Source organism: Drosophila teissieri, chromosome 3L (assembly GCF_016746235.2).
Source record: "Drosophila teissieri strain GT53w chromosome 3L, Prin_Dtei_1.1, whole genome shotgun sequence".
Lineage (NCBI taxonomy): Eukaryota > Metazoa > Arthropoda > Insecta > Diptera > Drosophilidae > Drosophila > Drosophila teissieri.
The window spans coordinates 4,653,965-4,668,075 of record NC_053031.1 but is presented as its reverse complement, the minus strand read 5'-3'; the positions used below and the strand labels follow the sequence as shown (position 1 = coordinate 4,668,075).

At 41.2% G+C, this 14,111-nt stretch overlaps 8 protein-coding genes across 10 annotated transcripts; 4 read left to right on the top strand and 4 right to left on the bottom strand.

The window, feature by feature from the left end:
* Nucleotides 1-69: 69 nt before the first annotated feature.
* LOC122615761 (larval cuticle protein 65Ag1-like) lies at nucleotides 70-1,169 on the bottom strand. The gene is made up of 2 exons (XM_043790852.1): nucleotides 333-1,169; nucleotides 70-262 (listed from the first exon to the last, which is right to left on the bottom strand). The coding sequence occupies exons 1-2, from the start codon at nucleotides 443-445 to the stop codon at nucleotides 70-72; spliced, it is 306 nt and encodes a 101-aa protein (XP_043646787.1). The 5' UTR covers nucleotides 446-1,169.
* Nucleotides 1,170-1,820: 651 nt separating this feature from the next.
* On the bottom strand, nucleotides 1,821-2,275 carry LOC122615759 (endocuticle structural protein SgAbd-6). The gene is made up of 2 exons (XM_043790850.1): nucleotides 2,130-2,275; nucleotides 1,821-2,010 (listed from the first exon to the last, which is right to left on the bottom strand). The coding sequence occupies exons 1-2, from the start codon at nucleotides 2,273-2,275 to the stop codon at nucleotides 1,821-1,823; spliced, it is 336 nt and encodes a 111-aa protein (XP_043646785.1).
* A 2,070-nt stretch (nucleotides 2,276-4,345) lies between these two features.
* On the bottom strand, nucleotides 4,346-4,738 carry LOC122617863 (endocuticle structural protein SgAbd-6). Of its 2 annotated transcripts, none has more exons than XM_043793883.1 (2): nucleotides 4,603-4,738; nucleotides 4,346-4,541 (listed from the first exon to the last, which is right to left on the bottom strand). In XM_043793883.1, exons 1-2 carry the CDS (start codon nucleotides 4,638-4,640, stop codon nucleotides 4,346-4,348), a joined length of 234 nt encoding a protein of 77 aa, XP_043649818.1. In that variant the 5' UTR covers nucleotides 4,641-4,738. The 2 variants fall into 2 exon arrangements, with proteins under 2 accessions (XP_043649818.1, XP_043649817.1); XM_043793882.1 differs by having other exon boundaries at nucleotides 4,607-4,738.
* Nucleotides 4,739-5,930: 1,192 nt separating this feature from the next.
* Nucleotides 5,931-6,360, top strand: LOC122617870 (larval cuticle protein 65Ag1). The gene is made up of 2 exons (XM_043793890.1): nucleotides 5,931-6,067; nucleotides 6,165-6,360. Exons 1-2 carry the CDS (start codon nucleotides 5,937-5,939, stop codon nucleotides 6,358-6,360), a joined length of 327 nt encoding a protein of 108 aa, XP_043649825.1. The 5' UTR covers nucleotides 5,931-5,936.
* A 1,116-nt stretch (nucleotides 6,361-7,476) lies between these two features.
* On the top strand, nucleotides 7,477-7,903 carry LOC122617869 (larval cuticle protein 65Ag1-like). The gene is made up of 2 exons (XM_043793889.1): nucleotides 7,477-7,631; nucleotides 7,702-7,903. The coding sequence occupies exons 1-2, from the start codon at nucleotides 7,504-7,506 to the stop codon at nucleotides 7,901-7,903; spliced, it is 330 nt and encodes a 109-aa protein (XP_043649824.1). The 5' UTR covers nucleotides 7,477-7,503.
* Nucleotides 7,904-8,511: 608 nt separating this feature from the next.
* Nucleotides 8,512-8,826, top strand: LOC122617861 (larval cuticle protein 65Ab1-like). Its single transcript, XM_043793879.1, has one exon. It carries the CDS (start codon nucleotides 8,512-8,514, stop codon nucleotides 8,824-8,826), a length of 315 nt encoding a protein of 104 aa, XP_043649814.1.
* Nucleotides 8,827-10,178: 1,352 nt separating this feature from the next.
* Nucleotides 10,179-10,493, bottom strand: LOC122617860 (larval cuticle protein 65Ab1-like). The gene has a single exon (XM_043793878.1). It carries the CDS (start codon nucleotides 10,491-10,493, stop codon nucleotides 10,179-10,181), a length of 315 nt encoding a protein of 104 aa, XP_043649813.1.
* Nucleotides 10,494-11,575: 1,082 nt separating this feature from the next.
* Nucleotides 11,576-13,469, top strand: LOC122617864 (larval cuticle protein 65Ab1-like). 2 transcript variants are annotated; one of them, XM_043793884.1, is made up of 2 exons: nucleotides 11,576-11,788; nucleotides 13,356-13,469. In XM_043793884.1, exons 1-2 carry the CDS (start codon nucleotides 11,576-11,578, stop codon nucleotides 13,467-13,469), a joined length of 327 nt encoding a protein of 108 aa, XP_043649819.1. The 2 variants fall into 2 exon arrangements, with proteins under 2 accessions (XP_043649819.1, XP_043649820.1); XM_043793885.1 differs by lacking the exon at nucleotides 11,576-11,788 and adding an exon at nucleotides 13,092-13,207 and having other exon boundaries at nucleotides 13,274-13,469.
* The last annotated feature ends 642 nt before the right edge of the window (nucleotides 13,470-14,111 follow it).

The window sequence follows — 14,111 nt, the reverse complement described above, 5'->3', positions numbered from 1 at the left end:
ATATATTATTTATTCATTATTTTTCTTTATTTCGTCTAAATATAATCCTGATATTCCACCTCGAAAGGCTTAGGGAGAAACGGGCAGATGAGCTCCTTGGGGCTGGAATCCGTTCTCATCGGCGACGTACCGAACCTCGTAGGTGACACCATCATCACCAACGTACTTGTAGGATCCCTGGACAGAAAGGCTCTCGTGATCGGTGTTAGGGTATAGCAAGTTTCCCTGGGCGTTAGCAGACTGGCTGTCACTGGTCGCATACCTAATGCAAATGTCAGAATCAGTTCATTAGTTCGGCATTCTGTGGAGGCGCCACCCCTCAGTCTACTTACTCGTAGTTGAAGCTCTCAGGTCCAACGTCGGAAGTAAATTTAATAATTTGGGCTTCGGAATCCAAAGCGGCAGCAAAAGCGAAGAGGGCGACGAAGACGATAAGGAACTTCATGTTGAATTTTGGCTCGTTGGCAGATCTCAAAGGGTTTGATACGAATAATAGCGATGGTCTGCAGGATGCACACTTTTATACTTAGTTTGCAAACTAAGCCCAGACACAGTCAAACAACAAATGCTTGCATATCTCACACCAAATTTATGTAATTTTTATTAGTTGCGCGAACTTAAGCGCATTTTTGAAATCGCAAAACTATAATTTGATGCTTCATCTGGTTTTTCGATTTAATGTGCCTGCACATTTTGCATCTTATCAAACTTGAAAGACTTGAAATAAATAGTCGCTAAGCAAGATAGTTCTACTAATTGGCTAGTTCTCCACTAACAATGAACTTAAAATGAAAGAACTCTTAGATAAGGATTTGATAGGATTGATAAAACTTGGCTATATTTATTAACATATCCCTTCTACTTGCTTAAGCTAAATACAAGCTTAAATATTACTACTCCAGTTCGCCATGCATAAGTATATTTAGAACTTTTTTGAGCACTCCATCCAAAAGTTCTGTCTTTAACAATAAGTATATAAATCAAGAAGGCATTAGCCCAAGTGTGTTCAACTCAAAATTGGGCATGGCAACGACGTCAGCTGCCGAGTTGGCTTGAAGATCGGTCAATGCGGCCAATCGTTTCATTCGAAAACTAGTTTGATCATTGTCGCTTTTGATTTCATGCATATTAATTTCGACGTTTGGCTCTCTGTGTGCTGTGTATGTTGGTTTTTGGAAGGCATCTTCCAAATTTCATTAGCATCGTATGAAATTTAAATCAACGCCTGAAATTAACCTTCAAAACTTCGTTTTCATTTGTGGCCAGATCCCTCGCACATTTTTCAATATGCGCCACTTTAATTATGTATTAATTACAAAGACAACAAAAACCCAAACATGTTTGGCTGTGCCAAAAATTTGCAAGTTTCTGCCAACCGAAGGCCGTCCAGGCAAAGTCGCCAGACGAGACGAGACGAGACAAAACGAGACACACACCGCACTTCGACGTTCAACGGTGCGTATGGAATATGTGCGGAGAACAGGCACCCAGTTCTTCCACCTCTTGCGTCATACTTTTCTTTTCATTTATGAAGCCCTACCGTAAATACTATATTTAGCATGGTGATCGTCTTCTGATCCGGGTTCAAGGGACGTTTTTAGATCGCAAAAATCCCTAAAAGACCTATAGACTGTCATTTGATTCTGTTAATCAAATAATCAAACAATACGATTGATTTATTTATGTACTGATATCGACTATATTTAAAATGAAACATGATCATTGGAGCAAACGATAAAATACTTTAAAACCCTGCATTTTTTTGTATTAGAACATGAAGAAATACTGATTCAGATAGTGACTACACCAAGAGGTAATACTTAGTTGTGGGGCAGATGGTCGCCCTGGGGCTGGAAGCCGTTCTCATCGGCAATGTAGTGCAGGGTGTAGGTCTGGCCATCAGGAGCCACCCAGCTTACGGAACCACGAACACTGAGCGCCTCCTGGTCGGTGCCGGCGTTCTTCAGCTCAGCCTGCTCCTGGCGGGTGACACCATCACTGGTCTCGTAGCTGAAATCCAGAAAAAATCATTCACTTTATTTGTTTCTTTCTGTTATCTGTTATCATCATTTATCGAGGGTAAGGTTGCAATCCTGGTGAATATCCCTGGCAGTGTCCTTGTAACTCACCCGAAGTTGTAGCCATCAGTGCCAATGTTGTCGTTGTCGTATCTCAGGATGGTGGCATGCTGGGAGTCGTCCAGAGGAGCAGCTCCAATGGAGGAGACCAAAACGAAGGCGCAAATGGCCAGGACACAGATGCTGGAGGACTGCATGTTGAGTGGGATTGTTGTGGTAGAGACTTTTCAAAAGATCCTGGCTGAGTTTGGGACTTCAGTTGGCACCGCACGCTCCGGTAGTTATCACAATTAGGCACTAACGAGTAATGTGGCTCCCTGTAATGAGTGTTGAGCTATTTATAACTGGCCGGGCTGAGACTCCAAGTGCTACGAGCCCAACACACACACTCAGTTACCCACACTTATGTGATCCGTGAAGTTTAGGTGGCCCATAACAAACACCTTAAATGCTAACACAATTATCTACTCATACGCATATAATTGAAGGCAACTGTATGGCGGCGTGAGTATATTAAGCTTTTAATTGAACAAGCCAAAAAAAAAAAAGTTAAAGACCATTAAGCGTTTGATGTGCTCTCAAATCTCATCTCAATTGCCTCGCCACGGGAGCTGAAAGTAAAATCAGAGCTGAAGATGATGGAGCAAGTGATAATGAAATGTTTGGGCCGCTTAAAAAAGAAAACAAATATTATATTTGGTCAATGCGCGTGTTTGTCTACAAGTACACAGACATATATACATTTGAATCTATGGCAATAGGTCAATGGCTATGTTTGCACTTATCAACAAATTGTGATGAAAAAGATTATCGTAGACAAGACAAAGCCAAATGGGTTGGAAGTTTAATACCCAAGAGAAGTGAGCAGTGAGCAGTAAGCAGTGAGGAAGTGAATACAACCTAACCACTTGAAATATGTTTTGGAAATTAAGCAAAGAACGGGAAGAAGAAGTCAATTCATGGAATCTTGGAATTCCCATGAGCTTGAGATTTAATTGCCCACCATATAAACACTAAATCTCTGCTTATTCAGCTTGTATTTCCTCATAAATGTAATTCTTGAATTATCCAACTGCAGAGCTGCAAATTTTTCGGGTAAAGCATTTCGAAGCATTTCCGCAGTGAGCTCTGTAAACTGCTGACACAATTTCCGATTAAGGCTGGGCGCTTTAACCTCCAAAAATCTTGACTCGTATCGAATTAAAACGAAAACCTCCACCGCCATTGCTTGTCAGCTGCATTTGCTGTTCAAGTGAAGATGCGGCACGAGAGATTTAAGATTACGCGGCTCATCATCATCATCGCCATCTCCATCTCCATCTCCATAGTCAGCAGCCGGAGTGTTGGTTGATGACCTTAGTCAATAAAATAAAAACGATTTTTTACCAGCTAACCAGACAACAAAAGCCAATACCAATACCATTTCAGTCCACTATGGATGGGCTATGCATGCCCTACAATACCACAATACAACTGGGCGTATGCGTAATGTCACTGCCGGTCATTTTCGGGCATTATAAATCATTCAGTAATCTGTGACTGGTACACAGTAATGTCAAAAGTGCATACTGAATAATTTTTAAAATTTGTTTATACGAAACTCTTTTATTCCTTGAGCAGTTAAATGGAAATTTCAAGGTTTTAATTTTTAGTTAGTTATACTTATTGTTATACCTGCATTACTAAATTCTTCAGATAATTAAAACGAAGTTTATATTGTATTTTTTCCGACGGTGTAAAGTGATATGTCTAGGCTGGGAAAGGACCAATTATTTTGCATTTTACGATTGATAAATGAGTGGAGCTTAGGTTAATTGCCTTAAAATGCCCTTTTTTAGCCGGAATTCTCACTTTCGTTGGCAGCATTGTGGCTTCTTTAATTGTTGTTCGCTTTTTGGCAACCTTTTTTTTTTTGGATGCTTTTTGGCGTTTATAGAACCGGTTTGGTCAGCTCCCGCAGATTGGAGATCCGAGATCGGGGGATCGGAGATTGCAGCTAGTCGATTACCGCACACAATTCAGGCGCGAAGAGCAAACGGGTTTTTGGGAAGATACAAATGTATATGCTAATTTCCTGCCTAGAATACAATTCAATTTCGATGGGTGAAAATTTATGCCCAGCCATATAGATATATACATTTATGTGTGTATATTTTATTATTATGTATTTCATTTCTATTGTCTACCCGCCTACTTTACCTATTCGGTGGTTTTCGCTTTTGTTTATTCTTTTTTCTCTTTCAACAAAGTCCAAAGCTATCACGTGATCAGTGCTCCACCTGCGGAAGATGTTCGCCCTGAGCCTGAAAACCGTTCTCATCGGCCAGATAGTTCAGCTTATAGTGGACACCATCGGGTCCCACCCAATTGACGCTGCCCTGGACGGCGATTGCCTCCTCGGGAGTACCAGGATTCTTCAGTGTGGCTCTCTCCTCGCGCGAGATACCATCGCTGGTCTCGAATCTGCGGGGAGATGTGTATAAGCAACTAATTCCAAACTTGATATTGACCCTGAACCACCTACTTACGAGAAGGCATAGCCATCGCTGTCCAAGTTGTCATTATCGTATCTCAGTATCTGGGCGGTATCGGCGGCGTTTGAGGAGCACGCGCAGAAGCTGGCCAGGATTAGGCCGAACAGCAGTGTTAATCCGGCCATTTGTCACCTGTCCTTTGGCGATCCGCGCATGCGACTAACTCGGATTGCGCAAAGGCCGTTCAATATATCCACCTGCAATCCATACTAAGCCCAACGCCGAACTCCGGCTAATTAACGGAGTGTGTAATAAAATGCGAATATCCAAATGACTCGAGTGGCAGGCAAAAAGCTGGCAAATCAAGTCCAAATGAAATTGAAAGCAAACGATTTGAGGCGAAGACGCTCCAAAAAGTTCAAATGGTGTTGCCTTAACCCTCTACATTCGCTTCAGGCGGTATTTGTACATATGTTTCTGAAACTTTTGCCCACATCTGAAGCTTCGAAAATCAATAACGAAGGGTTCTAAAAGTGTGGGAAACAACGTGTTTTTTAATGGTTTTTTGCTAATAGTTTTTATGGGATTCAAATTACATATATCAATGTACTTCTAGTTCCCAACTCTATTGGCTATGTAATTTATAAAGATATACAAATTTTATTTATTTCAAAACTTTCTGATTTTAGGAAATTAATTTAAAAGGGTAACAAGACAAGTTTGGGTCTACAAAAATTTTTTTTATCAATGCTAGCATAATTCTGGTTTTAAGTCTTAAAGAAGAATTTCGGGGATTTTTCTAACCTAGCACACAAACGTGCCAACTAATAGAAATAAATTAAAAACCAAACCTATTGAAAAACTGTATTAGAGTGACATTGAAATGGGAAATGGCAACAACTTTTTATTAGGCCAAGCATTTCGCCTGCACTTGAGCCAAATTCGTGGTGACCCAATTTCTCAGTTTATTGACTATTTGTAAGACCAACTAACGCAATTCATGGCCTGGGCAGGGCGCACTTTGTAGTTAATTTGTTGAAGACAAATGAAATCTGTGTATCTTGTCGCTTTGCAATCAATCAATCGCCAAACAGCCAGAGCCGAGCCACAGCATCCAGCAACTGGTTAGGTAACCAGTGTGGGTCAAAGGAAACAAAACGACAAACTGGTTTCTCCCACTCCCACTCTCACTTTTTTCCTTTTCTTTTTTTTTTTTTTGATCTCGGTTTCTTTTGCTCCCGTAATTGCCATTTACACGCATTGCATTACATGGCCGAAGGAGTATAAATTCGCCACTCGACGAGGGAATTGCAAGCATTGTCTGCAAACTCCTCGAGCCCATCACTTGAGCCACTTATCCCAATCAGCCACATCCAGCAGCAAAATGAAGTTCGCCATCGCCATCGCCTTCACCTGTCTCCTTGCCAGCGCCCTGGCCGCTCCTCCAGCCATCCAGCAGGATGCTCAGGTGCTGCGATTCGACAGCGATGTCCTGGCCGAGGGCTACAAGTTCGCGTAAGTGGTTGTCGTTCAACAGATTGGTAGATTGCCAGATATCCAGATATGCAACTGTGTCAAGGTCGTTTGCTAACCGGTTTCTGGTTTCATTTAGCGTGGAGACGAGCGATGGCAAGTCGCACCAGGAGGAAGGCCAGCTGAAGGACGTGGGCACCGACCACGAAGCCCTCGTGGTCCGCGGATCCTATGCCTATGTGGGTGACGATGGTCAGACGTACAGCATCCAGTACCTGGCCGATGAGAACGGTTTCCAGCCCGAGGGTGCCCATCTGCCCAGGCCCGTTCAGTAATCCCAAGGAATCCGATTGAAAGTCATTCGCCAATCAAGTTCCCATTCAGCGCAAATGTGTTAACTATGTTTAAGTTTCGTCTGAAGAACATCGTAATATTAAAGAAACGTCATTCATTTCAATTCTTACTGTGTACTCTTTGTTTTGGGACGTGAGCAACTTTATCGCAATGCTCATTGTTCTATAAAAGTTTTGACATAAGGGAGGGTTTTCCAATATAAATTCAAAAAAAATTTAGATAAGTACTATTTGTGCTTAGGTTTTAGTTTAATGACTTAAATTAATAAAACATCACGCCTTTGTTTTATTAATTTAATAGTCTTTATCCAAAAAAAAATTTTTTAAATATTTAATAAAATTGTTTGTAGTTGATATGAATATACCGGTTATATTATACCTTTTAAAATGTTATAAACAAATGGTTATAAACAAATGGTTAGACTCCTCGCTTAAGTCTGGACTCCATTATAATACAATTATTTGTATTTTGGTTTTTCGAGTAGTAAACTTTTAACCAATTATTTTTACTGCAAATACTATGCATGTTTTAAAATATCCAGTTTATTCTATTTTTATTTAGGGAAGTGAACAAGTGCATAATTTTACTGACAACTTTTTTACTGACAACTATGAATTTGAAACCTGAAACCGAGTTTAAATTCGATTCACCTGCCATTCCTGGACATGTTGCTTCTCTTGCTGGAGGGCAAGCTAGCCGCCCCACTCTGCCACAAAATATGAATACCCATGGATTATCAAAAATGTTTGGCTTGTTGTCTTCGACTTGGAAGCGATTGGATTGATTGATTTACGAAAAATGCAAATGATGATGAAGTATTTCCTAAAAACGGCGTCGATTTGTTTGCCTTAGAAGTTTTTGTGTTACGTTATTATCTGCGTCTTCGTATGGTTGTTGTGCATTTTTTCATAATGTTTTTGTGCGTTTTCAAGCCAATTTTGTTGGCTTTGGTGCTCGGCGTGTAATTAGTCATTTTTATTTTCGACTAACTTTTCTTCTATTGTCGGCCTCCGATCCGACTATATAAACGCTCGGACAGGGCCATAAACATCACAAATCAAGTAACGTTGACTAGCCGTGCGATCGCAAGTTCCCATCGAATCCTTTACCAAACAAAAATCACCATGAAGTGCGCCATTGCCATCGTCTTCGCCGCCCTCTTCGCCGTCGTCCTGGCCGCCCCCACTTCCGATGCGGATGCCACCATCCTGCGCCTGGAGTCCGACGTCCAGCCCGAGGGCTACAACTTCGCGTAAGTCTATCAAATTCCAGCCAGGGCAGCGCCAGGATTATCCAAGGATTAAATACCCATTCTCCCACAGTCTGGAGACCAGCGATGGCAAGAAGCACCAGGAGGAAGGTCAGCTGAAGAACGTGGGCACCGAGCAGGAGGCCATCGTGGTGCGCGGCTCCTACTCCTTCGTGGCCGATGATGGCCAGACCTACACCGTCAACTACATCGCCGATGAGAACGGATTCCAGCCCGAGGGTGCCCATCTGCCCAATGTGCCCATTGGCAACTAAGCGGATACGGATACGGATACGCTAACCGAGAGCTGTTCTATGTACATATAATGGTTTCTAGTTGATTATTAAATAAACGCGGCAAAAAATCGAACTCAAAACCTTCTTTTCATTTAAAGTGAAAGCATATCTACAAAATGGATTGATTTAAGTTAAAAGATAAAGCCAAACAGTAAACAAATCCGCAGTGTGCTAATATTGCATTCTAGTATGCAGTGTGCTAGTATGCTTTCGGTTTAGCAGTAGGCAAACTCTTCGGCGGAATATAAATAATAAAAGAAGGACTGAAAACAAACTCTAAATTGCTCAAAGATCAGCGACCGGTGGATCCACCCTGTTCATCCCCATCCAACCGCATCCATCGGATGCAGCCGGTTGGGCGACAATAGTTTAAAGCTATCAGGTCCAGTTTGACCGGAAACAATGATGAAATAACGATGCGCTCACTCTCGAAGCCGATCTACATAAATATTAGCAGAACTCATTTGCGATCCGCCGGATTCGTGGCCACCTTTGACTTTTGCATTTCGCGAATTCTGGCGTATATAAGCCCCCGCCCAGCTGCAGTGGAGCATCAGACAGTCATCAACTTTCTATCCAGCTCCAACATGAAGTTCCTCTTCGTTTTCGTCGCCCTCTTCGCCATGGCCTTGGCCCGCCCCAACGACGTCGTGGTCCTGAAGAGCGATTCCGATGTCGGACCAGACACGTGGAGCTCCGACGTGGAGACTAGCGATGGCACCAGCATCAGCCAGAAGGGTGTCCTTAAGAACGCTGGCACTGAACACGAGGCCGCTGTCGTTCACGGATCCTTCTCCTGGGTGGATGAGAAGACCGGCGAGAAGTTCACCATCAACTACGTCGCCGATGAGAACGGATACCAGCCCGTGGGCGCCCATCTGCCCGTGGCCCCAGTTGCTTAAGATGTTATCGAAATTGATCAAAGAGTTAAAAATAAATGAAAATGCTTTAAATGAAATTCGGTTCGCTGTTTTTTTTTAGATCTTAAAGATATTGCAAAGAGTATGGTCAGATGCTTGCTAATCTAAAAAAATCTGGCTAGAGAAAAATATTCATAAGCACTCTGTCTTTTAAATGAATTGTAAAATGGTAGAAGTATATGAGTGACATTATGATTAAAGAGTATAAAGTCATCATTTTGGCAATGGTAATTTACTTTCTTATTTTTTTCTTTTTAAATTTTATGATGACATAGTGTTGCAAACTAGAGTAAAAGAAGTTATATATATTGAGTACATTTTAAAGACAAATAAAATCTTGAAAGAAAGCAATAATTGGCTAAAAATGAGTGTAAGAACATAAGAGAACGCTATAGTCGAGCTCCCCAACTATCAGATACCCGTTACTCGTGCGAACGAGAAATTATAACATTTTTTGGAAAATCGGTTGGAACTGAAAATAAAAACTAACAAATTTTCATAAATGTGGGTGCGACAGTTTTGAACGGACGCCCACAATTAGAAGGAAACATAGACACTGCTTGTTTCTGGAATCTCCATTCTAGCTAATAGTTCCTGAGATCGAGGCGGACGAACGGACGGACTTATGGACGAACATACGGACGAACATACGGACGAAGATACGGACGAACATACGGTCGAACATTCGGACGAACATACGGACGGACAGACGGGCATAGCAAAATCGACTCGGCTATCGATCCTGATCAAGAAGTTGTATACTGCCTGTTACATACAATTCAACGAATCTTGTATACCCTGTTACTCTAAAAATAACGGGTTAAATAACATACATAAATTCTATACTATAAACAGTTCAACGACAGTTTTTGTATGATATACATATGTATATACAGATTAGAAAAAACGAAAATATCTTTGTTAATGAAGCTTGATGTGTATAATTTTTAATCAAATATAAAAACATTATAAAAATTAAAATTTTATAACTTGTTTATGTTTTAGTTTATTTGCAAAATGAAGTGGTAAAATATTCCCAAAGCAGAACATTTTCGAATTGCAAACTTAAGATAACGATTAAGATGAAATATAACAAAGGTTTAAACAAAAATGTAACCTATTGCACCCTATTAAACACCATCCTGCCATTTAATAACTTGTTGATAATTAATTATCTTATCCATCTTAGTGTAAGTTGCATGGGCATTTGACAATTAGTATTTTTTTTAGCAGCTCCCCACATGTGAATAAAAACCGATACGATTATTTGCAATTAACAATCAATTTATTTTAGTCTCTGAATGAACAAAGTTCGTGTTGTGATCAAGGACAGTTTAAGCAACTGGGGCCACGGGCAGATGGGCGCCCACGGGCTGGTATCCGTTCTCATCGGCGACGTAGTTGATGGTGAACTTCTCGCCGGTCTTCTCATCCACCCAGGAGAAGGATCCGTGAACGACAGCGGCCTCGTGTTCAGTGCCAGCGTCCTTAATGACACCCTTCTGGCTGATGCTGGTGCCATCGCTAGTCTCCACGTCGGAGCTCCACGTGTCTGGTCCGACATCGGAATCACTCTTCAGGACAACGACGTCGTTGGGGCGGGCCAAGGCCATGGCGAAGAGGGCGACGAAAACGAAGAGGAACTTCATGTTGGAGCTGGATAGAAAGTTGATGACTGTCTGATGCTCCACTGCAGCTAGGCGGGGGCTTATATACGCCAGAATTCGCGAAATGCAAAAGTCAAAGGTGGCAACGAATCCGGCGGATCGCAAATGAGTTCTGCTAACATTTATGTAGATCGGCTGCGAGAGTGAGCGCATCGTTATTTCAGCATTGTTTCCGGTCAAACTGGACCTGATAGCTTTAAACTACATCCGATGGATGCGGTTGTAAGGGGATGAACAGGGTGGATCCACCGGTCGCTGATCTTTGAGCAATCTAGAGTTTGTTTTCAGTCCTTCTTTTATTATTTCAATTCCGCCCTTTGTTGACATTATTTTTCAAAAAAATAATTAAATGTCCAATAATTATCATTGGAGCATATTAGTATTCAAGGAAATCAATCCATTTTGTAGATATGCTTTCACTTCAAATGAAAATAAGGTTTTGAGTTAAATTTTTTTGCCGCTTTTATTATAATCAACTACAACCCATTATACATAGAAAAGCTCTCTGTTCTGGGGGGCTGATCGGGCAGACGGTCACCACCATCGGCCAAGGCAGCCAGGGACACAGATAAGAGGACGAACAGAGCGATGGCGACTTTCATTTTGAAGACATTGTAGATCCTATTCTCAGTTGATTTATAGTCCGGCTCTTTTGGCATAAGTTACAACAATCAAAACAACTACGTGGCAGATAAATATTATATATTTATTATTATATATAAGTCTATGCTAAACATAAATAGAGTCAGTGTGAAAAAACAAGCCGTTAAACCGAAATAAGTTCAGAAGCCAAATTACTGAATACATTTTTAATATCTAACTCAATTTAAATAAAGGCTTCAAAATATTTTTATGTTGATCAGTAGAATCAATGGATCTTAGACTGAAACAAACAACTGACAATACTACTTGCTAGAGTATTATAATGTAAATAGAGTCATTTGCATTTTGTTAAATCTAGAGCTACTTTTGACTTTTGCATTTCTCGAATTCCGGCGTATATAAGCCCCCACCCAGCTGCAGTGGAGCATCAGACAGTCCTCAACTTTCTATCCAGCTCCAACATGAAGTTCCTCTTCGTTTTCGTCGCCCTCTTCGCCATGGCCTTGGCCCGCCCCAACGACGTCGTGGTCCTGAAGAGCGATTCCGATGTCGGACCAGACACGTGGAGCTCCGACGTGGAGACTAGCGATGGCACCAGCATCAGCCAGAAGGGTGTCCTTAAGAACGCTGGCACTGAACACGAGGCCGCTGTCGTTCACGGATCCTTCTCCTGGGTGGATGAGAAGACCGGCGAGAAGTTCACCATCAACTACGTGGCCGATGAGAACGGATACCAGCCCGTGGGCGCCCATCTGCCCGTGGCCCCAGTTGCTTAAGATGTTTCCGAAATCGATCAAAGAGTTAAAAATAAATCAAAATGCTTCAAATATGTTTTTGAATTTTACATCTTCTTTTATTTGACTATATTTTAGTCATTAATTATTTAAAAAGAAAACAAGAGTGAACGCTATAGTTGAGTTCCCCGACTATCTGATACCCTTTACTCAGCTAGTGGAAGTGCGAAGGAGAGTCTTCAACACTGACAGTTTTTGGCGGTTTGTGGGCGTTAGAGTGGGCGTGGCAAAAAGTTTTTTGGCAAATCGATAGAAATTTACAAATCTAATACAAAAATGAAAAAATATTAAAACATTTTTCAAAAGTGTGGGCGTGGCAGCTTTGGGCGGTTTGTGGGCTTTAGAGTGGGCGTGGCAAAAAGTTTTTTTGCAAATCGATAGAAATTTACAAGACTAATACAAAAATTAAAAAATATTAAAACATTTTTTAAAAGTGTGGGCGTAGCAGTTTTATGCTGTTTGTGGGCGTTAGAGTGGGCGTGGCAAAAAGTTTTTTGGCAAATCGATAAAAATTTTCAAGTGTAATACAAAAATGAAAAAATATTAAAACATTTTTTAAAAGTGTGGGCGTAGCAGTTTTATGCTGTTTGTGGGCGTTAGAGTGGGCGTGGCCACATGAATCAACAAACTCGCGCTGCGTTTATGTCTCTGGAGTCTGTATGTTTAATCTCAACTTTCTAGCTTTTGTAGTTCCTGAGATCTCGACGTTCATACGGACAGACGGACAGATGGACGGGCAGACGGACAGACAGACGGACGGACAGACGGACATGGCCAGATCGACTCGGCTACTGATCCTGATCAAGAATATATATACTTTATATGGTCGAAAACGCTTCCTTCTGCCTGTTACATACTTTTCAACGAATCTAATATACCCTTTTACTCTACGAGTAACGGGTATAAAAATATGTACAAAATAAGCCAAAATTCATACTCTGGTTAAAAACAAAATTTCAATAGTATTAAACCGTACACATTTAACATAGCATCGTAGATTCGATCGATCTCACACTGAATCAAATAACTGATAATACTCTTTGCTAGAGTATTATAACGTGAATAGACTCATTAGCATTTTGTTAAATCTAAAACTACTTTTGCATTTCGCGAATTTTGGCGTATATAAGCCCCATCTCCAGTGGAGCATCAGACAGTCACCAACTCTCTATCCAGCTCCAACATGAAGTTCCTCTTCGTTTTCGTCGCCCTCTTCGCCATGGCCCTGGCTGCTCCTTCTGATGATGTCGTCTTGAAATATGATTCGGATAATATTGGAGTCGACGGCTATAATTATGCGTAAGTCCCTAATGCGCCTGGATAGCAATGCCAGTATTTAACAAGGATTACTCCATTCTCCGACAGTTACGAGACCAGCAATGGCATTGCCGCTCAGGAGGCGGGTACACTGAAGGATATCGGAGACGAGCATGCCCTCAACGTCCAGGGTTCCTACTCCTACACGGCCCCAGATGGCCAGCACATCAGCGTCACCTACATCGCCGATGAGAACGGATTCCAGCCCGAGGGTGCCCATCTGCCCGTGGCCCCAGTTGCTTAAGATGTTTTAAAAATCGATCAAATGGTTAAAAATAAATCAAAATTCTTTAAATTAAATTGTATTCGCTATTTTAATGGTTTTAAGATCCAGTGAAGAATTCACTAAGAAAACCGTTTTGAACAAGTACGTATGTACATACATACATCACAAGTCGGGAATGCCACGGAAATCAATCCAAGTTCTAGTTAGATCTTACTTCAAATTTATGTGATTTAATTATAAGATATTTTGAAAGATATAAAGGACCGTATAAGTAAGAGAACCCCGATCAATATATCAAAACATTTTTAAAAGAGTAGGCGTGCATGCTTAATCTCAACTTTCTAGCTTTTATAGTTCCTGAGATCTCGAAGTTCATGCGGACAGACGGACAAACTGACGGACAGACGGACATGGCCAGACCGACTCGGCTATTGATCCTGATCAAGAATATATATACTTTATATGGTTGGAAACGCTTCCTTCTGCCTGTTACATACTTTTTAACGATAACGGGAATAACTATGCTGGCAAAACACACTTATGTAAAATAAGAAACCTGATTACATACCCAATTACGCCAACACTTTCTTCCTACACATTGGAAAATGTTCCGCAACAAATTTTCAAAGCTAACAAAATCAAATTCTTTTATAAACAATT